Here is a 25,439-nt window from a genome sequence, read left to right as displayed (position 1 = left end):
GAAGCCACAGAAGGCCAGGAGAACAATGGAGCCAACTCTTGATTAACTTTGGAGTTTCCTGAAAACTTGTCAAAAGTACTATGTTTTGTTTGTTTGTTTGTTTGTTGTTTTTTTTTTTAGAGGTTTTTGCTGTAGGGTGTGCGCGCTCGCCAGAGAGAGACAGACAGAAAAAAAAAGTCATTTTTTAAAAAATATTTTATTGTATCTGTGAATAAGTTATGTTTGGTAATCAATTTTAACTAGCTCGTGTTTCCTCTCTTATTTGTGATTTCTATTTTTGTAAGTGATTTATTAGAGATGCATAGTCAAAAGTTTACTTTTGTTGATGGAGTACAGGGTCAAAAAATTGGGAAGACTACTGACCTACATAAATATATTATAAACTGTTTTCTATAAAATATTAATGTCTTGCAGGACATTAATAAGCAGTACATGAAAAAAAGTCTCAGAGTCCAACGAGTGTGTGAGGTGATGGGGGTTATTCAAGCTTGTTCAGTAGAAGGTTTCAGACTGGATATCTCAAGGTCCTTTATAGGTTTAGGTGCATTGTGAAATCACCAGGGGAAGATACCTCTTTGGTGTTTTCCGTAATATATGTTGGTCACTCCCCACTGAACCACAGGTATTCTGGTAAGCACCCTTTGGAAGGGTTCCCTCATTTCATAAGATGTTTAAGAATGTTAAATTGTTTTGTCTATATGAAATCACAGATGATTACAGAGCACTGTACAGAAATAAGGAACCATTTGGAGGTGCTTTTATCAGCACTCACACAGACATCTAAGAGACTGAATTCTTTGCTGCTGACAGTAGCATCATTGTTGTTGTTGCTATTTAATCAATTAATTTTAAGTACAATTAAAGTCAGATTATGATTGGAGTCCATTGGAAAACTGAATGCCATCATGTTCCTTTTAACCATCTAATATTCTCTAAAGCTACTTTGACAAGCTGGCAATAAGGACTCAAATCAGTATTTTATTTATTTATTTATTTTTGAGATATTTTTGCTATAGGGCATAGGTGCTCACTAGGGAGACAGAGAGACAGAAAGGGAGAAACCACCCTCCAGGAGGGATGGGCACGTCACAATCCCTTCTCCATTCTCCTCTTGGAATTTTGAGCCCACATGCACACGTGTCTGGCATGAGTTTTAAGCCACCGGGCCCAGGACTTGAACTATGTTTGATATATGGGAGATCAGTGATGTAAGCATTATGCCATCTGCTGGCCCCTCAACTCAGTATTTTAACCAAAGTGATAGTATACCTGAGCGATAAGAAAACCAAAGTGACTATATTATACTTAGTTTTACAAGTTCATCTTAATAGATGAAAACATAGGAAAATCTGCCTTTAATATCTTTTACTTCACAATGAATCTTAGAAAACACCTCCTCAGAGTAAGGATCCTGCTGCTGAACTTTGGGACAAATAATTGAGACCTGCTGGGAACAGGACTTCTAAAAGACCACTGACTGTCTGGAAGGCTAGGGTCCAAGGCCATTTTTGCTGGCTATAAGTGAGGTTTCAGGAAGCAAAAGGAGCACACAGCTCTTCTTAGAGTTAAAGGTGTTTATGCATGAGATGAAACGGAATTCTATTTAGGCAGAAGGTGTGCTTATGTATATGAAGCAAAAAACAACGTGCTGACACCTGGGGCAAACCAAATAAAACCAGAGTAATCTGGGGAAAGGGTACTCATGCCAGTAGAAACAGTTACATGGTTCAAACCAAATTCCGAAGAAATCTTCCTGCTAAGGTCATTGCACACAGAATCCATGTGGTGTTGTACTCCTCAAGGATTTAAAATAATGAAAAGTAAATGAATAAAAATGGATTCATGTTCTTATGAAAGAAAATGAAGAGAGAGGAAGGGAGGAAGGAAGGAAGGAAGGAAGGAAGGAAGGAAGGAAGGAAGGAAGGCAGGCAGGCAAAGAGGGAGAGAGGGAGGGAGGGAGGAAGGAAGGTTTCTCACAATAGATGGAGCCTAGTGCCTAACTAATGGAAGTTAACATGAAAATAAACCTGCCAAGTGTTTACAGATGCCTGGCTATGGAGATAGGGAGGGGAAAAATGTCACCACAACCCCCCCCCCCATATGACCATCTGAGAAGATTTTATCAGCTGAAATATTACAATGGCACACCTTGCTTCTAAACCAGGAGCTAAGAAATGTCTTGATTGACTTAATTTGCTTTTGCTGCCCTGATAATCATTGCTTATCTTTAAGTTTCTTGAAGAGACTGGACACTGGTGTTCCCACTCTGCCCTGCTTGCCTAGATAGATGGAAACTGGCCCCCAAGCAGTGTGACTGCCACACCCAGAGACCGCCAGTCTCCTAGTGATCTTGCAGAAGACAAGCCTCATCAATACCACGTTCTTTCTTTCTTCAATTATATAAATGTCATATCCTGTCCAGCATGGTAGAAATGGCTACAGATTCTAGTATGTTCTGTCCCCAGTGTTGACCTAACAATAAATTCCTTTCTGTTTTTCTTTCTTCTTTCCTTCCTTCCTTTCTTTCTTTTTTTTTTTTTAAGAGATTTTTGCTACAGGGCATGTGTGATCATGCTCACCAGAGATCCAGAGAGTCGGAAAGCAAGGAATCACCCTCTAGGAGGTATCGTGACTCCACAGTCCCTTCTCCTCCATTGTCCTCTTGGGATTTTGGACACACGCTCACACACACCAACACCATTTTCAAGCCACTAGGTCCAGGACTTGAACCAAGTTGGCTATGTGAGAGTCCAGCAAAGTAACCATTACGCCATCTGCTGGTCCCAATAAATTTCTTTCTTATTATCAAGGTTTTTTCTCTCAGTGTGGCAGGTGGCGCAGACCTGATTGTAGGCCCCAAATGAGCATCCCTGGCCATTCCGGCATCAGAAGGAAAATGCTTTACTTGTAAAATCTTGAACAGGAAGCAATTTGTTTTTAGTTCAACCTGCAAGAACATTTATTTCATGGTTATATTCAGCTTTTCCAGTGCTCACCTTTTTATTATTATTATTTTGATTATACCTTTTTTCAGAAATATTAGCTATCATGATTTGAGTAATTTGTTCTATAATTTAGATGGTAATAGTCTATATACAAGGGATTTTCAAAAAGTGGATTCCAATAGATTTGTGAAATGTGTATGAGAATAAAACAAAACTAAATAAAAAAACTATGTCTGGGCTTAAAATATTTAGGAGCTACAGTAAACTTGTAGTTTAATTCTATTTTCCACAAGCTTTTTTTCTTTTTTATAAAGGGATTTTTGCTATAGGGCACATGCACTTGCCAGAGACTGAAAGCAAGAAGTCACCCCATGGGGGGAATGGCCACGCCACAATGCTTTCTCCTCCATTCTCTCAAGATCTGGGGTATGCACACTCACACGCTGGCTTGAGTTTCAAGCATCAGAGTCAAGGACTCAATGGCTCCGTCCCACAAACTTTCCGAAGCACCTTCGTATAATATTGTATTCTGAAGGACGAACAGAGTTTGACCCAACTAACAAATCTATTTACTTTTGTGTCTCTTCTACATGACCCAACATTATTTCTTACAGTAATGCCGAAAAGTTGTAACTCTAAATAGAGTCTTACTATACACAATACTCTCTGAGGTCCAGAATGTTCAGGGTTCCTTTGATTGCTTGGTTGTTTGTCTTTGTTTTGTTTTGTTTAATTTACAGAAATCTTTACCTGTGAAACCATATTGCTCATCTTTCAGGCCTAACATAACTATCCTTTATGAAATTTTTTATAAAAAGAAAATATATAGAGGACAGGAACAGGAAGTTTTTCAAATGTCCTTCAGTTTACTTGTTTGCATTTCCTCAAAAGAGACTGGTGCAAAGCAGATTGGAGTTTAGAATAGCTTTGAAAGCATTTATTGTTCCAAGGCTAATTTTAACCTTGTGATAAAGATTGCTTTTTGTATTCAGTTGAATGTGATATCCAGTAATTGTTTGTCAAGGCTAAGTGCTGTAGGACATAATACACTTTTTAAATGGTATTTTGTAATTATAATACAAGCATCTTTATGGCCTAATATATGAAAGAATGCTGTTGAGTAGGGATGTTAGAATTATGAGAAAACAGACTTTAAACTTGATTATTTTAATTATTAAATCTTATGGCTGCTTAATTTACATTTAGGAGAGTTTGACTTTGTATATGAGCTCAAATGAATGATTTTTCATTAGCTGAGTGATTTCAGATTGTTAGAAGAAATCTACTTTTTTTTTCCTCTTTCATGCTGCAACTTCCCTTTTTAGGCAGTAGGATTTAGAAGAGAAGGATTCTATAAGATAGCCAAAACATGGCTAAAATGATTTCTATATGAATTTGAGATTTCCCCTAAGTCATAACTTTGTGTTTAGAGTTTCAGATAGCAACATCTCCAACCTTAAATACTTCTATGTTGTATCGTAAGTGACCCGTAAGAGGGTCTGTCCTGTTGGCAGGAATCAGACCAAGAGGCTACACCAAGTTTGCACAAAGAAAGTTGTATTATAAGCCAGCAAATAGGGAAACACACAATAATTTACAAAGCAGTGCCTCCCCAAACTGTGGGATCTTAGATTTTCATTGGGTTAAACTGGACAGGGCCAGGGGTTCAAGCATGTAAAGGCGGGTTCTCAGTGGCACAAGCAGTGACTGAAAATGCTTCTCGATATGTCACAAGTCATGTAAATGTCACTGCAGCTCCTTCTGGGGTGGAGATTTTAGTATTATCCCAGCTAAAGTTCACTGAGTCTGTTTCCCTCAATCTCTTCTGGCTTCAGCCTGCTCTGGCAGGTAGGGGCTCATGCTCCTCCTTGTGGCTTCGCACTCCCTGTTTAACAGCCCTAGACAGTTTGTGATGGACAGGAGGTGCTCTCAGCAGAACCAACTCAGGCCGCTTGGGCTTAGAACCCACCCTGTTTAGAATATGTTCTACAGTTGTATACATAAATGAGTTTTCACTATCCTAATCAGCAGTGACTGGATGTGATGTGAGGGATCATCTTTTTCTTAGAGGAATGACAATAATCAGTATTCTTTCTAAAACATCATTCAGAACCATATATCAACAGGGTGGTGATATCGAGGCAGAAAACAGCAATTGTAGGGTTGTGATCGCGGACTCCAGAACACTGCCACCTTCAGGTTTGCAGCCTATCCTTTGATTCCCCTCGTGATAAACTGCTTTGGTTTGCTTTTATTTCTTTAACAGTAAAATATAGCCTACGAAGAGTGTACGCAATGTAAGTATGCATTTTACAGTATAATAAAATGAATACCTTTTTGTCTCATTTCACAAGATAAGGTATAAAACATAAGAATTCTATGCCCCTCCTCAATTATATTCTGTTCTCTTCCCTCAAGAGGTGACTATTGTCAAGTTTGTGATAATCATTTTCCTGCTTTTGTATGTTTTCCACACTTGTATTTATAAACATTATACTGTTTAGCTTGTTTTTTGTTATATTTCATATAGTACAGTCACACAGTTTGTATTTTTGTGCTACTTAATTTTTCCCTGTTATTGTTCTATACCTATTTCCCATCATCCTAGTTGAAGTAATAGCATTAATTCATTTGTTTTCTTTGCTGGATACTATTGGCTCACAATTCTTTTTGTTTCAGGTATCTTTATTTTATCTTCATTCTTGAATTATAATTATGAAAGGGTTTGCCAGTCTTGGGTGACATTTCTTCTTGATACAGAATAATCTCCTCTCTTCTGACTTCCGTGGCACTGACCAGAAGTTAGTTGTCAGTCTGCGTCTCCTTTGTACTTATGCTTTTCCTTGGTTACTTTGTACATATTCTCTGTCTTCTTTGTGTTTTATTTACTACAAAATATCAAAGTAATTTTTTTAATGAAAACAATTTTTAATTTATTTTCCTCTGTCTGGAATCTAAGGATCCATTCTATTAAATCTCTGACAATATTTATCAAAATATTGCCTCATCCAATTTTCCCGTGTTAACATCAATTAGATATCTCATTTTTAAGTTTATTTATTAATTTTTTAATGGGGGGCAGAGATAGAAAGACTGGAGAGACAGGCACCATAAACAGGTCTTCATGCCATGATCTATTCTCAGCTTCCGGCAGCCTGGATTACATGCTTGCACATGCATACCCTTTGCTCGAAGGGAGACTCTGGAACACACACCCAGGACCTGCCAATGTGAGTCCAGTTGTGTTACTGCTTTACTTTCACTTAGCCCTCTGATTTCTTCTTTATAGTCTCCTTCTGCCCTTCATGTCTCTTAATGCTTTGCACCACATTTTGTCGATTCTGCCTTTCAGGGAATTTTCTCAAAAACACTGTCAAGCTAATTCCTTTGGCTGTGTCTGGTGTCCTGTTTAACCCATATTAAGGTTTTTTTTTTTTTTTAGAATCATTAATTTTATTTATTCACTTATTTCTTGATTTGGGGGTGTGTGGCTAGAAAGCAAGCCACGAGGTCCAGGACTCGAACTATGGTTGGACATGTGGGAGTAGCCAGTGCCTTAACTACCATGCCACCTGCTGGTCCCCATTAAGGGTCTTTTCTCCCTCAATTCTTACACATTTTTTATTTTTAGAAAATTGTCTTAGCTGGATTTTAAATCCTGTGAAAAGTTTTGATTCTCTAAATCTTTATATATTCAAGTTCCTCTTTATTATTTGGATATATTAAACATTTATGTTATAATCTTTATCTGATAATCCCATTAATGCATATATTGGTGGGTCTGGTTTTGTAGCTTTTTCTTCATACTATCACAGATTAGTCTTTTTCATATCTATACTGATTTTCCTTTTTTGTAGGCTCACATTCCTTAGAAATTGATTTATGGAGACTTTATTGATATTTTAGGAAAAGTGCATTCCTCCAGAGAGGTTTTAAGATTGCTGAGACCAACAGTTAGTGTAATGGCTATGTCACTGGACTCCCATGTAGTCGACAATGGTTCGCATCCCGGACCCGGTGGCTTAAAATTCACGCCGGGCGCATGTGTGTGCGTGCCCAAGATCCTGAGAGGAGAATGGAGGAGAAGGGATTGCGGCGTGGCCATCCCCTCTAGGGGGTGATTTCTCGCTTTCTGTCTCTCTGTCTGTCTCTGTCTGGCGAGCGCACGCGCCCTATAGCAAACACCTCTCCAAAAACAAAAAAAAAAAACACAAAAGATAGTTTCTACTACTTATTTAAAGACACCATGACTAGAACATCTTTTTATTTATTTTATCTTAATTCATTTATTTCTTACATGAGAGAGAGAAACAGAGAGAGAGAGAAAAAACAGCACCCTCAACAGAGCCTTCATTTCCTGACCCATCCCCAATTCCAGACAGCCTGGGTCATGGACTCGCATGTGAACCTGGCATTTAGTGGTAGGTCTTGGAAGTCAAACCAAGGACCTTCCCATGTGGATCCAGTTGCATTAGCCTTACACCACTATCTGGTCCCTAGAACCACTTTTAAACCAAATTTTTAACTTTTGGAATGAGAGCTCACAGATTTGACTTCTGCAAGGAGACTTATTTTTCTTTCATCTATAATAAAAGTTGAAATAGATAAATTATCCCCCATTAACCCCCAGTTATTTTCTAGTTCACACACTGGGAGTATCACTTTGTAATGGTTCTATCTTTACGTAGATTCTTTCTTTCTTTCTTTCTTTTTTGGAAAATTTGTTACTATAGGGCTCGTGTGCTCACCAAAAAGACAGAGACAGAAAGTGAGAAATCACCCTGCAGAGGGGATGGCCAACCCCCAATCCCTTCTCCTCCATTCTCCTCTAGGGATCTTGGACACGCATGTGCCCAGAATGACTTTAAGCCATTGGGTCTGGGACTTGAACCGCAGGCAACTACATGGGAGTCCAGCGACACAGCCCTTACACCAACTGCTGGTCCCGACATTTCTTTTCCTTTTTTTGTTTTTTGGAGAGGTTTTTGCTATAGGGTGCGTGCGCTCACCAGACAGAGACACAGAGACAGAAAGCGAGAAATCACCCCCCAGGGGGGATGGTTACACCGCAATCCCCTCTCCTCCACTCTCCTCTCGGGATCCTGGGCATGCACGCACACGCGCCCGGCGTGAGTCTCAAGCCACTGGGTCCGGGACGCGAACCACAGTTGACCACGTGGGAGTCCAGTGACATAGCCACTACGCTAACTGCTGGTTCCCGTGGAACCGACATTTCTAATCTATCTCCTACCATGCTCAGTTCCTGATTTTGTGTGCTGTCTCGGTGGTTGTACACCATTAGAACTCCCTCTCTAGGCTACCAGGAATTAGCAAACCTGGAGGGCACATATGACCCTACAGCTAGTTTGCCCTTGTGGATCTCTGCATTGTAGTTAATTCTGATTTTTTCAGAAATTGTCTTATTTTGACACTAGTATAGCTGTGTAACATTTTTCATGTCTTTTAGTATCAATATTTTCATATGTGCTATAGCGCAAACATTATACCGTTTTTCTCAATATCTTGTTCACTGTATCACGGAAATGGAAACCTCCTCTCTGATTCTTTCAGATACTAGCCTTTTAATTTACTATAATTTCTAGAGTAGAACCAGAAATTTATACAACTTTTCTAAAAGTTAAAGATTTTTTTAAGGTATTTACCATTTGCAATAAAATTTCTGCTCTGATACTTGAAGATAATTAATAATTATTAGAAATGACTCATGCTTACACCTTCACAGCTGCTGTTCTGGGCCTTAAAAGATTTCTTCAAAGCATATCACATGATCATCTTATAAGCAGGCCAGCAGAAATTTCTAAGTTAATTACAGTTTGGCAGAGTGTATCCAAAACCTCTTATCTGAACAGTGAACCCAATAATTTAATCAGCCTGTCTGTTGATTAATCACGTTCTAATCCATCTGATATCAGCACTGAAAAAGCTCTTCATCTGTTTCTTGTAAAATTTATCTCTGTGAATGCACAGCTGCTTTGAGCTATTGGTATTAATATCTTGAATAGGAGGCAGAACACAATGGATCTTCTAAGCCTGCAGAAAAGTTTGAACTCCTTACAGCAGTCATTCACGACTCTTTACATTCTGACCAAAGTCAATACAACCTCCCCTTCATCATTTCTGGCTCCTTCCCTGTCTGTGGCCCATGCTCTTTTATAGCCAGTCACCTGAACTGTCTCTAGTACTGTTAGGACTGTTTCTGAAGCTGGTGAGTTGATGGATGAATAAATGTTTATTTACTGAATATCAAACATGCCAGGCATGTACTGTCTATATCACTTACTAGCTCACCAGTTCTCTGTGATATGGTGATGAGAAGGTCAAAGAGCAAAACAAATCACTTTCAATGTTTAGTTTACAAAGTCTTAAGTTCTTTGTAAAAACACAAGAGGGAGGACAAGAAGCTATCTAAGTCTGTGATCCAGTATTTTGCCAACCATATACAAGAAAATTTAAAAAATTAATCTCCATATTTTGGCAGTGTAAGACACCACATGGTCCAGCTATTTTATACTGTCCAGGAGAGGAGGTATGTTTGGCTTAGGAAAAGCACTAAATGACAAAATAATATATAGTAGACATTCAGCCTAGTCAGATTTTTCACTCATCATTCCTTTTTTTAGTTATTTTGCCAGAGAACATGTGCACTCATCTAAAAAAAGAAGGAGAAAGCAAAAAAGTGAGGCTGTACCCCTGTAAGGTACAGTCACCACAGTCCCCTCTCCATTTCTCCCTTCTTTGAGGTCTTGGGCTTATATGCACATGGGCCTGCTGTGTTTCTCAATCCCCCAGGTCTGCGACTCAAGCTGCACCTTCAGATTCAACCTTAACCGTCATGTCACTGATCATCCCTAGCATTCCTCTCTTTAAACCTAATCAGGTCATAAATTGTTTTCCTATTAATTATGAATACCAGTGTGGTGGTATTATGTGTTTTTCCTTTCCTAATTTTTGCACTATTTCACCCTCCTTACGTAGGGTATCTATCAATGCATTCAGTTCAGTATAGCCCTGTACAGTATAGCCCAATTTTCTGTTGTTTGTTAGCCAGAGGGCATGTGCACTAGTCAGAGAAAGAAAGAGAGAGAGGGAGGGAGGGAGAGAGAAAGCACTCCTGATGGGGCATGATCACACTGCAATCCATTCTCCTCCATTTCTCCATCCTGTTGGGATGTGGAGCATGCACATATGTGTCCTGTGTGTTTTTCAAGCCACAGGGAACAAAATTTGAACCTTGAGGTCTTCCATATGAGATCAGACTCCCTTAACTATTTATGGTTTCATTCTTCAGCAGACCAACATAATGGGATTGCAGGATTCCCAATATTTTATCGTCTAAGACATGGGAGAATTTCAGCGGGTTTCTTAGAATTTTTATCTTGCAAGGTTTGGGGCCACAGGGATACAAAATGGATTATCTTTGTTGTTTTGAAACTGTAGTTTGTTATTTCACTGACTAGTCATTATTGTGTTTGTTTTACATTTTCCTAGTTAAGTATCTATTAATAGGGTTCATATGATATTTTATTCTCAGATTTCTAAGGTGAACTCCCATAGACTAGTTCTGATATAGTAGATTCCTCTTATTCTACTTGCCCAGTTCTCAATTACTCTTTTTTCCCATGAACATCTATGAGGACCTAATAATTCTGTTCTACTAGCCATAGATAACTGAGCAATGGGCACATACCTAACACTAATTAAATTCAGTAGAGTCTCTGTCCCCAGGGGTTAAAATCTGGATTAAGAGACTGCAAATTGGGTGGGAGTGGTTACCCTTCTGTTTTATAAATTTGAGATCTATCATGGAGCTGTGTTCTATCACATGAACTGTGTCACGGAAGCCTTCTGCAGGGAGGAAACAATGAAAAGATAAGTAAACAGAGTCAGTGAGAAGAAACAGAAGTATTCCTAACTGATTCGTAGTTGCCTTTTCTCCCTTGCATCATGTAAAATACCCTTTTCCTTAACATACATATCCCACACACTCCTTGTTAAAATTTTAACTTGTTCTAATTGATTTCTTTTCCTTGCAACTAAAATCAGTTCCGATTAATATTACATAAACCAAATGTTAGGTTACAGATATCATTATCACTATTCATGTCACTAAGTAAAGCTGAGTTCTAGCTTTGTCTCTAATGCTAGCTAGCTGTGCAAAACGATGGACAAGTCACTGTGATCTCACTAGGTCTCTGTTGTTCTTTGTTAAGTTTATCCATTCATTTCTTCCATGAGAGAGAAAGACAGACAGAGAAAGAAAATAAGAGAGAGTAAAAGACATTCAGTCCCAACAGGGTCCCCACACTGAAATCTACCCCCACCCCAGTCTCAGCCAGCCTGTCTCACAGGTATGCCCAGAGAATATGCAAACCCAGAACTTGTCTCATGTGGATTCGGCTGCCCCACTACTTTGCCACAACCTGAAACTTACTATTTTTTTCCTCCTAAATTTGGATTTGATTATTTTTTTAAATAATCAAATAATAATCACTGGTTTAAATATAACCAGTGTTTTATTTTGTTTTCATTGTGGGCTACAGTATGGTTTTTTTTTTAAGGCATTTATGCAGTCTATAGTAATCAAATCAAGGATGTATATACATAGTCATCTTCTTCAACATCGGACATTATATTACATTGCACACATTTGTTAAGTTCTATTTTTTTAAAATATGTATGAACTGTTTTTTTGGAGAGATTTTTGTTATAGGGCACATGCACTCGCCAGAAAGACAGAGAGAGACAGAGAGACAGAAAGCTAGAAATCACCCCCCAAGGGGGATGGCCACACCGCAATCCATTCTCCTCCATTTTCCTCTCAGGATCTTGGGCATGCATGCACACATGCCCGGCATGAGTTTAAGCTACCATTTCCGGGACCCGAACTGCAGTCGGCTACATGGGAGTCCAGCAACATAGCCATTACGCCAACAGCTGGTCCCAAAATATATATGAAATTGTACATTTTTTAAAAATGAAATTGTACATATTTTTACTCTGTTATAATACACTGTTCCATAGTCTCTTCCCCTTATTTAATACATAATTTTATTCATTAACACTTTTCTCACAAACCTCTCCATACCCCAAGCAGCTTCTGGTATGTACCATTATTTTCATTTCTATGCCTTTGAAGTCCTTCAGTTTCTGCCATAGAATCCAAGCATATTGAGCAGGAACATATAGTATTTGTCTTTCATTGTCTGGCTTATTTTACTTAGTGTTATATTTTCTAGTTCATCTACTTTGTGTCAGATGACACATTTTGTTGTTCTTCGTGGCTGAGTAGTATTCCATTGTGTGTATGTACCATATTTTCCCAGTATACTCATTAGTTGTCGAGCACTTAGGTTGATGCCATGACTTAGCTATTATGAATAATGCTGTGAATAACATAGATGTGCAAGTGTCTCCAAGCTAAGTGGTTTTCTGTCCTTTGTGTATATAGTCAATAGTAGGATTCTTGAATGTTCAACATTAAAAACATACTAATGTTCACAGTGGCTGTTCCAATTTATATTCTTACCAGAAATACCAAAGGTTCTTTTACTCTGCAACATTTTCAGAACTTGTTATTCTTTCTTTTTTGTTGTTGTTGTTGCTTCTTTTTTTTTTATCATAACCATTCTGATAGAGCTTAGGTGATATTTCATTGAGGTTTTGATTTGTACTTCCCTTACAATAAGAACTGGTGAACATTTTTTCATGTATTTTTTAGCCAACCTTGTGCCTTCCTTTGAGAGTTGTCTGTTCAGGTTAATTGCCCATTTTTTAACTGGATTATTAGTTATCTTAAAGTAGTTCCTTTGTCCAAGTATAGTTTACAAATATTGTCAAGTCATTCTGTGGGTTGTAGCTTATTATTTCATGTAATGTCATTGTTTGGGCTCTCTGTTTTTGTATAATCATTATCAGCATAATTACAGTTTTCTGATAATCGAAGGAGATGATACACATGAGAGATTTGTGCTATAAATCTATAATTTTTTGGCGATTTCAATACCACAAAATGTTTGATAATTTATCTTAAATTTCTAAATTATTTCCAAATTGCTTTTCTTCCTTATTGTGTTTTCCATGTAGGTAGATTAAGTTTCCTGATAAAAAAGGGTAAATTCTATCACTAATTCAGGTTTTTGGGTCCATCTTTAAATAAGATGCTTGGATGAAGAAACTTGGAGAAGGAATGCTTATCTTACCCATTTTGCCTCTCAAAAAAATCAAGTAGAAATTATTCTGACTATTACAAAGTTTATTCTGGGGAAGAATGAAATATTAATAGACTTAGTTCATGAAGAAAATAAAATGTTGGAGAGTTCTTTTACAATAGTGGAGTTGCACTAAAAACTGGGTCACTTGAATTTTATTTTACTTTTTGATATTCCCAGGATAGCAGTATACCATATCTATAATGATAAAATCATATTATATTTCTTATTGGATTAATTCACAGTGCGTCTTCTCTTATGGAATAATATAAACCTACTCACATATTTTAGTAGGACGGTGATATATTTTAGAGAATTTTTCCTGTAGTGCATTTCATTTTTGAAATCTGGATTTATAAAACCAAATAATTAAGGTTGTGGTTGGGGACCAGCAGATGGCATAGTGGTTGAGTCACTTGATTCCTACATGGATGACAGTGTTCTGAGTTACAGACCTGGTGGCTTCAAACTCTCACCAAGTGTGTGTGCATACATGCCAAGATTCTGAGAGGAGAATGAACAAGGGATTGTGGCGTGGCCATCCCCCATTGGTGATGCTTTCTCACTTTCCTTCTCACTGTTTGTTTCTCTCTCTTCCCAGAATGCACGTATGCTAAGGCAAAAACCTCTGTAAAACGAGAAAAGATGGTTTTTGTAAAAAATATTCACAACAGAATCGTGTAAATTAAAAATGGAACAAATGTCTCTTTGATTTAAAGTATAGGTAAACTGATAAAACGGTATAGCTTATACCGATATACACTATACTACCAAATAACTCATTGAACAGATTTCTCATTCTACCATGTACTTCTCCAGTGTATCTAAAATTTTACTTTTGAGGGACCAGCAGATGGCGTAGTGGTTACGTGGCTGGACTCCCATGTAGTTGACTGTGCTTCAAATCTTGAACCCAGTGGCTTAAATCTCAGGCTGGGTGCATATGCATGTGTGCCCAAAATCACAAGAGAATGGGGAAGGGATTGTGGTATGGTCATTCCTCCTGGGGAGTGATTTCTCATTTTCTACCTGTCTCTCTGGTTCCCTCTTGTCTCTTTGGTGAGCATATGCATCCCATGGAAAAATCTCTCTTAAAAAAGAATTATATCATTGAAAGGCTTTCTTTGTTCCATTGTCCCAAATTTGCTCTCAGCATCTGCCTACTTCAGGAAACCTCTACCCTGAATTATGTTTAGTTATTATGGTATTTATATTTATAATTTGATCAGATAAGTGCTTTTCACTAAATAATATATTGTTTTGTTTTGTTTGTTTTAAGTGTCCTATTCTACATATTTTTTTCACAGCTTGCCCCTTTCATCCAACAACATGTTTATAAAATGTATCCATTTTGTTACATGTATGATTCACTCTGCAAATTTCATTTTTATCCAACTTTGTTGGGCCCCAATTCTTTTTTAGTTTCCTATAAAGACATTTTTGTGAAGTTTTATTTTCTATCAGCTGTGGCTATTATGACTATTTTAATTCAGTAGTAACCATGGAAACAAAATTTTTTAGGATAAGACAGGTCAATTAAATGAACTTAAACCAACAAATATGATCAGTTTGTTTACATTTAAGTCTACTTGCTAATGTTTAAAAATCACCACCATCACTTCAAATGTTAAGAGGTCACTAACGCTTGATTTTATTATGGTAGTTACAATAGCATATAAAGCAGAAATATTACTTTATATTTCCTTTTCTATAAACATCTACTTTTAAATATATGAATATTGTTAATGCACTGAAGATTAGAACTATGACAATTTATGTTCTTTATTAGAGAGAATGAACTCTTGTCTATTCTAACTATTCTTAAATATGTTTATTTTGTTACATTAATTCCCTTAAGCAATGCTAATACGACTTAACTATTAAATATTAAAGCAAAAGATTCTCTTATGAAATCATGCTCAAATTCTGGTATTCCCAGGCCAAAAGCTTTAGTAAATGATTACTCAGTTATTGAAACTGTAACTCATATTGTGTGACAAAAGACAATTGGTTGGATTCACATTTTTATTCATCATTCATTTAACTTATAAACTCCTAGAAGTGTCAAATCAATGGAAATTTTTGGCAACTTAGTCACAAACATGACTTAACTTGAGGAAGGCTACCTGGAATAAAATTTCTATTACTGATTTATTACTTTGTGACCATTAAGAATCTTGCTACATTAGTTGAATTTGAGAAATGCTGAATGTTTAAATTTTCTGACATTAACAGTTGACTCACTGGTAGCTGACAAGTTCTACCCATTATGCAACTGTAATTTGGGCTGTTATAAAGAATCTTTTATCTTTGCTTGAATTAAGGAAAAAATATGTTGACCTGTTTAAAGAAACATTCCCTGTGATAAATAAAAAAAAATAAGTAAACATTCCCTATCATATAGTAGATAATATTTTTCTTTAATGTGCCTTGCATTTCCTATTCCTTTTCTTGGTTAAAGAGATTAGTGATAACCCTTTCATAAAATATTTACATTTAAATAAAGGATTATAGAAGGAAAAAAAAAACAACTTCAATATTAGCAATAAATTTAACTGATAATACACAAAGAAAATGCTTTAATAGTAAAACTTTAGATCTTACATTATAAGTAGTAGGCAAACACTTTTATTTTTAAGGTTTTAAACTTGGGCACATGTGTTCATGGGAGAAAGAGAGAGAAAGAGACAGGGAGAGGGAAAGTTCAAAATCATCTCCCTGAGTGGATGGCCATACCATAATTCCTTCTCCATTCTCCTGGGATTTTGAGCATGGATGAACACACACACAGTATGATTTTCTAGTCACTTGGTCTGGGACTCAAACCATCGTTGGCCATGTGGAACTCCAGTGCCTTAACCATGCCACCTGCCAACAGGCAAACTTTTTAAAAAAGAATAATTTTCAGGGACAGCAGGTGGCGTGGTGGTTAAGGTGCTGGATTCCCACATGACCAGCCACACTTTGAATCCCAGACCCAGAGCACTGAAAATCACACCAGCGGTGTGCATGTGTGTGTGTGTGTGTGTGTGTGTGTGTGTGTGTGTGTGTATTCCTGAAATCTCAAGAAGAGAATGCAAAAGGGATTGTGGCAAGGCCATCCTCCCACGCTGGGGGATGATTTCTCACTTTCCCTCTCTCTGACTCTCTGGTGAGCACATATACCCCATGGAAAAAAAAAAAAAAAAAAAAAAAAAAAACTAAAAAAATAGAGAAGTAAACATTTTCTTGGGACCAGCAGTTAGCGTAATGGCTATGTCGCTGGACTCCCACGTAGTCAACTGTGGTTCGAGTCCCGGACCCAGTGGCTTAAACTCACACCAGACGCGTGGGTGTGCGTGCCCAGGATCCCAAGAGGAGAATGGAGGAGAAGGGATTGCGGCGTGGCCATCCCCCCCGGGGGATGATTTCTCATTTTCTGTCTCTCTGTCTCTCTCTGTCTGTCTGGCGAGCACACGTGCCCTATAGCAAAAACCTCTCCAAAAAAAAAAAAGTAAACATTTTCTTGACTGTCCTCCAATAAAATATTTTCAGCTTCTCAACCCTTATGGCTATTGCGAGTTGCTAGAATAATCATTTAGGAGGGTTTATCTAAATAGCATATGATTTAGAATTCCTCCACCATGAGTTTTTTTTTTTTTTCCTCACCTAGCATAGGTGAAAATCTTTCATTCTGTGTGTATGTGTGTGTGTGTTAATTTTATGATATTTTTAAGGGGTCCCTTATGGCAAATAGGACACTTGCACTTGCTGGAGTGAAACAGAGAGAGGGAAAGTGAGAAATCAGTTCCCAGGAGGAATGGTCACACTACAGTCTCTTATCTTCCATTTTCCTCTTGGAATTTTATACATTCACACACATATACCTTGTATGAGTTTCAGGCTACAGGTCTAGGACTTGAACAGGGGTCAGCCATGTGAGAATCCAGTGCCTTAACTACCATGCCAACTGTTGGTCCCAATTAAAAAATTTTTCTTTAAAAAAAAAAAATCCTTCATATACTGTAAAAGTGTGATCCTAGCATAAGGCACAGACTCAAAGGCAACTTTGGTTGGTTAAGGTCCTGACACGCTCATTGGCTAAGAAATAAATACCTTGGGTGGCGTCAGGGATTATGTTGGCAATTCACATCCACATGAACCAGAAAAGCTTAGGAATAGGATTGTGTCAAAATGAGGCTATTCTGTTTGGATCCAAGAGATCAGCTATACCCAGCAGTTCAAAGCCAGTCATCAAGAAAGTCTTAGAAGCTGCAGTGTGATGAAGTTCAAGCATGCTTCCCGACATAGAGGCTTCTCTGCAGTAGGCAGGGGTGGGGTACTGGGCAGTCTGTATCAAAATGTTTGATTACCAAGATCTAACCATTGTCAAGGTTGGGGGTGGGGGGAGGGATGCTGTTCTGACTGCAAGAGAAGGGGTCCCTGAAGGATAAGAGGAAGCAAGCTAGGACCACAACTCTAGAGGAATGGACTAGTCAGGAAGGAACTAAACATGGTACTTGTACCTAAAGTTTGAAGGTAAGCCCAAGCCCGCTAGTCTGCAACCACAGAATGCAGCCAGAAGTAAATACTTTTGGTTCCCATACCTCAGGACAATACCTATTCTAATGCCTAATATTTTAATCAATGCTCCTTCAAGAAACATTATTTAAGCACCTACTAAGAGCCAAGTTAGAAGCCAGGAATGCACTAATAAGTAAATTAATTTCTTATTTACCACTCTTCTAAAATAGTGTAAGATACAGTCAGGAATATAGACAATTACAATAAAGGGTGATTTGAGCACCAACTACAGAAATCATATACCTGCATTATTAATGGTGGCATGAGTCAACATTTGTTGAAATTTAATGCAATTGGACAGATCAGAAAGACTTCTCAAAGGGTCTAAAGTCTAAGCTAAGATCTGAAAAAGGTTGGGCTTAGCGATGCTGCCAATTCATGATTGTTGAATAAGCAGAAAGTGCTGTTTCCTGACCAGTGAATTACTAAGAGATGCTGTGTCATCTGCAGAACTACCCAGTCCCAGGGCACATGGCCTGGCAACCTGCATAGGGACTTCTTACCTCCTTGGCTGCACAGAGAACAATTTATGGCCCAAGCTGTATTTATCTAAGTGAAGAATATTTACAGTCGGGGGTAGAGCATAGGAAAGAAGGATTTCCAGGGTCCTTACAGGGTATGGTTCATAAAAACTGGAACACAGAAGAAAACCGGCCTCACTTGAGTGAAATGTTTCCAGAATTATCTTCTTTGACTCTGGCAGCAGAACTCCTAGGATGCAGAGCACATATTTCATTAAGCATTTTCAAAACGAAAATTCGACCTACTAAACTTGAGTTTCCTTGAGTGACTCTATTTGTCATTTTACCCATTAAGTTTGTATAACATGATTTCACAATAGCAAATCAAAGTAAGGCTGGTAATGTTGTACACAATTACAATAGAAGTAGAATGGCTTAATTAGTAAAAAATTAACTGGCATGATTCCTATAAGTTAAAGCGTACATATTTAAGGAGGCTTATTGTAACATTTATACCATTTATTTTATAATATACTAATTCGAATGTAAAAGTGAATGTAAATTACCAGAAATTAACATGCAATGTGAAGAAAAGTCCTTTTATCTTCTGCAACTGTAGCATTTGGCAGATTCAGGAATAAATAATCTTTTGTGGCAAGGGTATGCCTTATCAAACATATGCAGATCAGCACTAATTAATGCTAATTAAGGTTTCCTGTCTATCTAGTTGGAAAAACGTCCAAATGTTATGAAATCCAGTTAGTATGCCTATTACGCTAATTGTTTTATATGGGGTGGTTCTTAATTAAAATATGTAAATTGACCTTAATTGCTATATACTAATGGGGGTTCATGTTATCTCACTAAAAGTGACAAGATGGTGAGGAGGGGTACTTAAATGACTAATTCTGATAAATCCTTAACTAAATGACCTTTACTCAAAATTAATTTTAATTGGAAGTTGGCAAAAGAAACATTTTCTTTCTTTGTTTCTTTTTAGTTTTAAGTAATGGAAGAATGTTTCTATTCTTTGTTAATACAGTTTAAGACACAATTGTGGATTGTTAATTACACTTAACAAGCAAGTTAATTTTACTGTTTACTGTTTATAGTTATCAGGAATTTATTGATATCCTAATTTCAGTCTTAGGAAAAGGGACTTCTCATTGAATAGGAATATATAGCTACAATCCTATAGATAATTTGTTTCAGTGTCTTAGGACATGGGTTAACATTTGATGAGTTAGTAATAGTAATGTATATTACTTGACTGAGTTACACTGGAATTACTTTTTAGGGAATTTTTTTTTTTTCTTTATTAACATCACCTCTTACTGGAGTTAAACTATGATTGGGAATATTTAGATTAGATAAATTGATTAAATAGATTAAAATGATATTTTTACATTTTATCTATCATATTTTTATGTATTATTTAATTGTAAACAAATTAAAATGTATATGCCCAAGAGCAGTGCTAATGAATTTAAATATTTTGATTTTGTCTCTGTCAAAACCTAGCATTACAGGAAGCAATTTAGCTAAAGCTGTTGTAAAAAATATTTTGTTTTACACTTTCATTTGGAAGTGGTTTATATTCAACTATAATTTAAAGTATATTAAAAATTCTTCTATAAAAATGTGAGACAGGACTTGGTAAAATATTGTCATATGGAAATGAGCATATAATAAAGATCATAGGTTTTCTTTGTCAAAAGGAGATCCAATATCTTTATTGTTTTATCAGGACATTGTGACAAATGTTTCACCCAGAATCATCCGGGGGACCACCTCTGGCCCTGTGTATGGCCCTGGACAAAGCTCCTTCCTGAATATTGAGCTCATCAGCGAGAAAACGGCTGCATATTGGTGTCAAAGTGTCACTGAACTAAAGGCTGACTTCCCAGACAACGTAAGTGTGATTTAACATCTAAAACAAGAGAATTGGCATAAGTTGGTGAATGTTTATTTAAACATCCAATTCGTAGGCTTATAAATATTAATGTGTATAATATATTTTATTAAAGAATCTTCCCGTTGGTTTGCTGATGCATAAAAAGATAAAAAAGAAAGAAAAGCTCAAGACTCATAAAACCCGCGCAATGTGAGGCTTTGTTATAAACGGGTGCCATGTAGCTGGAAGAAGTATCTACATAAACAGAAGGCAGAGAAATGAAATACTCATTTTATTGAGTTGGTTTTCACTGTATGTGGCTAGTATTTATGAAGGTGACGACCTCAGGAAGAAATTGCAGGCTATAAATAATTTTCAATAGAAACCTGAGGCAGAAGCAGAATATCTTCTTATTCAGTGTATTTATATTTTTTTAGTGGGAAATAATTTGCCAGATAATTTTAACATTCTTATACTACATGAGCCAATAATCTTTTGTAATTTTTTTTCTTTTAAAGAACCATGCACAAATATTGAAGTAATATCAGACTTAAAATAATAGATCTTATTATATCTTCAGAAGTCCAGTTCGAGTTATCCTTAATGTCATTCATTCATCTTCCGCCTCCTCCCCCATCTCCTTACATGTGCGTGCACACGTACACACACGTTCTCTCTCTCTCTCTTATTCTTTCTTTCAATGAGCTGATAGTGAGTGGAGTTTGAGGTTTGGGGCAATGTGCATGTTTATGTTGTAGAAAAGATTTTTTCACACACATCCTTCAAAGATGAAAGGAGCTCTTGAAGTATCTAGTGATAAGATTTTAAAAATCTAGTGAAATTCATGGATGTTTGTCTACAAACTGATAAATCATAAAATCTTATAAAGGAACATATCTAACACACCATTACCTAGCCCATAGATTATTTTTATTTGTTTTAGACAGCCCTAATCATTTTGGTATCGTTTATTTCCTTAAAATATAACAAATATAATTTATCTTCTTCAAGACTATCCTATAAATGTGAAGGGAACTATTAGACCCAACTGAAATCTATAGCTTCTGCAGGAATATTTTTACTTTTAGAACTTCATATTACAGTTATCTCTATTTTCACATTATACAATTAAATCTACATAGCAGTTAGGCTGAACTATTTGTTTTTTTTGTTTTGTTTTGGTTTTGGGTTTTTTTTTTTTTTTTTTTTTTTTTTTTTTTTTTTTTTATGCCATAGGGTGTGTGCATTCACTGAAGAGAGACAGCAAGAGGGAAAATGAGAAATCACCTCTCCCCCACCAGTGGGGACCTCCATGCCATAATCCCTTCTGCATTCTCCTCTAAGATTTTGGGCATGCATGCATATGTGCCCAACATGATTTTCAAGCCATCAGGTCTGGAACTTGAGCTGTGGTCAGCCATGTGGGAGTCCAGCACCTTAACCACCATGCCACTGGCTGGTCTCAATTAGCTCTAGTATTTGAGGTGTAGTATTTTTAGCTCTAGTATTTAAGGTGCAGTATTCATTAGCTCTAGTATTTAAGGTATAGTCTTTTTCTTCCTTCTGTGCATTGGCTGGAAGGCCAAACCCTTATAACCTTATATTAACAAAACAAAAGGAATACAGAATAGAGATGCTCAGATGGGTCTTTCATGGGTTATGTGCCCACAATGGACCAACCATCGCAATAGGATAATGAGTATTTTCTTTGGCCATCATGGGGAGAGTGGATGGAAAATTGGTGAAGAAGCATCAGGATCTACAGCTGTGCTATTTTGTTTTTTTTTTTTTTTTTTTTTTTTTTTTTTTTTTTTTTTTTTTAGGGTTTTGCCATAGAGTGCTCACTGGAAAGAGACAAAGACAGTGAGAAGTCACCCCAAAGGATGATTTCTTTCCCATATCTTTTTGGGAAGCTTTCTAAGAATGAAAGTCAAATGTTAAAAGAAATAATCTAAGTTTAATTTGGCCTATGGTATTAAAAATTATGCAAGTTCTGACCTTGCACTATAATAATTAATAAAGTGTAGCACTTAAATGTAGCAACCTCATTGTTAGGCACTGTCATAAAAATTTTATTTATTCTAAATTCATCTGATCTTTCAGCAGCTTGAAAAGTACTATTATTTTCTTCATTTCACAGATGAGGAAACTGACACATAGTTTAAGTAATTTTCCCAAGGTTATTCACTTACTATATGAAGCTTGGATTTGAACTTGAAATTTGCTTTTAACATCCATGCTTCTGCTCAACAATGGTGTTTTCTAATGCCCCTGCCTATGTTGTCCTTAAATATTTAATATTATTTTTTAATACAACTTAAGGGTAGTATGAAGTATAATTTTCCAAATGTTTCTTCAATAGTATTTAGATAAGCCAATGTGTCTAAAAAAATTTGTTTTCCGGAAAAGTAACTCCCACCGATGGCTTGTCTTAATTTCACTTTCTCCCTGTCCTCTCTTGAGCAGGAGTAAGATGTAATAATAATAATAAGGGCCACCAAGAAATGACAGCAAGTGAACAAGAAAGCTGAGATGAAACTTTTGCTTTGTGATTCCATGTTGGAGTAGAAAGAAGACACATTTAAATGCTCCTTTCAATACCTTGACAACAATTTTCTTCTCTCGTAATGCTTTCTTCTGAGAAAACAATGTGTGCTTTTCTTGTTTCTAATTCTTTCCCCATTTAAATTAGCCTCATTATTCCTTTTCTCTATTCTTAGAACTTATTTCTAACATTTTAGCTCTCCATATCAAAGATAACATTTTAAATACAATTGAAATGGCACTCCCATTTGAACCTATAAAAGTAATGTGTGTGCACCTAGATATTGCCATGCTGAGAGTAGAATATCCCCAACTGTTTTGGAATTATTTTGACGCCAAAACCAATGAGCTGAATGAAAGAAGGTGACCCTTCATTTTCCAAGTTTAATTATCACTCTCACTGGAGTTTTCCCACATCATTCTCAAGTGCATTGCTGCCACCTTTAATGACAGGGATTGATAATTCAACCCACTATGGCAGCTTCTTAGCAAGGGCCAACTTTTCTGAAAGAGAAATTGTGCTAGAGGGGCATCTAGGTCAGCTAATATCAGTAGCTAGTGTCTCCGTTTCCAGAGTGGACAGGCATCATTTGATTGAATCACAGGAATAGCTGAAGAACTTTTTGATTATAAAGGCAGTAATTCACTCAGGAATATATAGTTTTTAACTATCATTGAGTTCTACCAAAACTTACACTCCTACTAGACTTTTCATTGGCTTTCTAGTTTTCCTTTTATTTATCTGTGAATTAAATTTGGCACACTGATTATTGTAGTGACAACTTATAACTATGAGGTTTTTCTCCTAAGCTGCGTTTTTGCAAATCTTATTAGGAAATGTACTGTGTGATTAGAGTTTACAGAAATCAATTTTAAGTGAATACTTTCCCTCTCACTGCAGAAGCTTTATAAATCATATATTTTAAGAGTGGGAGTTTTTTAACCGGAAACTGTGCTGTGCATTGCTGAATTAGCAAGCAAGACTACCATTCGCTATAATTTGGGGCAGCTGAAGTAAAAGTTAGGCTAAATGAATCAACTGGTGAAAATAGGAAAGTATATGATGGTTTCCTTAGAAAAACTAATAAAAGAATGGTTGATATGTATATATTCATCTATTAAAATATTCCTGATTAATGTAAAACCTGTTTCTCAGTTAATTACTGAGAAATCAGCACTATACACAGTAACACCAGGTGGATGAGCTTTGTCAGCATTCCTGAAGGCTCTTTAATGACTAGCAGTCTCTAAATACAGAGTTCCTAACCTTTCATGTGTGCCATGCACTCTGGTGAAGCCTAGGAGCGCTTTCCAGAAAAAAAAAAAAAAAGTTTTTGAAAGCATACACACAGTTCATAAGATTACATAGGATCCCTTTGATATTAAAATAAAATTCTCAAAATATTTTTTAAAATACATGATATATCTTAATCTTTATGAAGGCCTTAAATAATAATCTAATAGTGAGTTTACACACTACTACAATTTATTTTTTTGAGAGAGAGATTTTTTCTATAGGACGTGTGCACTTGCTGGATAGAGAGAGACAGAAAATGAGAAATCACCTCCCAGCAGGGTGGCCGTGCCGCAGTTCCATCTTCTCCATTCTCATCTTGAGATTTTGGGCACACACACACATGCACCCAGAGTGAGTTTTGAGACACCAGGTCCAGAACTCGAATCGTGGACATCTACGTGGGAGTCTAGCTACATAATCATTACACCATCGGCTGGTGCCACTAACTACTCCAATTTTGATTTACTGGTGAGGGTGAGTATTTAAGATGCCTGCAGCAACTTTACTCTGATTTTCTGTGATTTTTGTGATTGCAAAGTCATGGGTATCAACAGTGCTACTATGATTTCTTTTACCCGTGATTGAGACAGGCCAAATTTCAGTGGAAGGTTAGTAAAAATAAAAGTCTAAATGTTTTCTCATCCAAGTTTATAACTTTTCTTCATTCTATCAAGGGTTCTATGGACCACAGGTTAAGAACCTGTGTCTAGTACTCTCAGCTCTATTTGGATATTAGAATCCCCTGAGGAGTGGGATCAGCAGATAGCTTAATGGTTAAGTTGCTGGACTCCCACATAGCTGACCATGGTCTGAGTCCTAGACCTGGTAGCTTAAAATTCATACCAGACACATGGGCGTGTGTGCCAAAAATCCTGAGAGGAGAATGGAGGACAAGGGATTGTGGCATGCCATCCCCACTGCTCCCCCCCCAGGGGGGGGATTTCTCACTTTTTGTTTCTCTGTCTCTCTCTAGCAAGTGCATGTGCCGTATTAAAAAAAAAAAATCCCTAAAAAAAAAAATTCCCTGAAGAGTTTTTTAAAAAGGGAGTGGGGCCAGCAGTTGGCATAATGGCTATGTTGCTGCCATGTAGTCGACCACAGTTTGAGTCCCAGACATGGTGACTTAAACTCACGCTGGGTGCATGTATGTGCGTGCCCAAGATCCCGAGAGGAAAATGGAGGAGAAGGGATTGTGGCGTGGCCATCCCCCCTGGGGGTTGATTTCTTGCTTTCTGTCTCTCTGTCTCTCTCTGTCTTCTGGCGAGTGAATGCGCTGTATAGCAAAGACCTCTCCAAAAAAAAGAAAAAAAAAAAAGGAGGGGGTACTTATGATAATACCCTATCCTAGTTCAGTTATTTGAGAAATTCTGGTATGTTTACAATGAATGTATGTACACATACTGCCATCCCGTAGTTTCTGTACCCTGGAGATAACAAAATTCACAGATGCTCAAGTACCTTATATAAAAAGGGGATATTATATATTTGTGTGTGTGTGTGTATATA

At 37.0% G+C, this 25,439-nt stretch overlaps 1 protein-coding gene across 1 annotated transcript in view; it reads left to right on the top strand.

Annotated features, from left to right (window-relative positions):
• Nucleotides 1-25,439, top strand: part of DPYD (dihydropyrimidine dehydrogenase) — a 994,283-nt gene that overhangs the window by 587,792 nt on the left and 381,052 nt on the right. Inside the window, exon 14 of the mRNA XM_006169013.2 lies at nucleotides 19,946-20,110. Within this exon, the coding sequence (XP_006169075.1) occupies nucleotides 19,946-20,110 (165 nt within the window). The remainder of the gene's footprint in view (nucleotides 1-19,945; nucleotides 20,111-25,439) is intronic.

This window comes from Tupaia chinensis, unplaced genomic scaffold (assembly GCF_000334495.1).
Source record: "Tupaia chinensis unplaced genomic scaffold, TupChi_1.0 Scaffold146687_1, whole genome shotgun sequence".
Lineage (NCBI taxonomy): Eukaryota > Metazoa > Chordata > Mammalia > Scandentia > Tupaiidae > Tupaia > Tupaia belangeri.
This window is presented reverse-complemented; position numbering and strand designations above follow the sequence as displayed.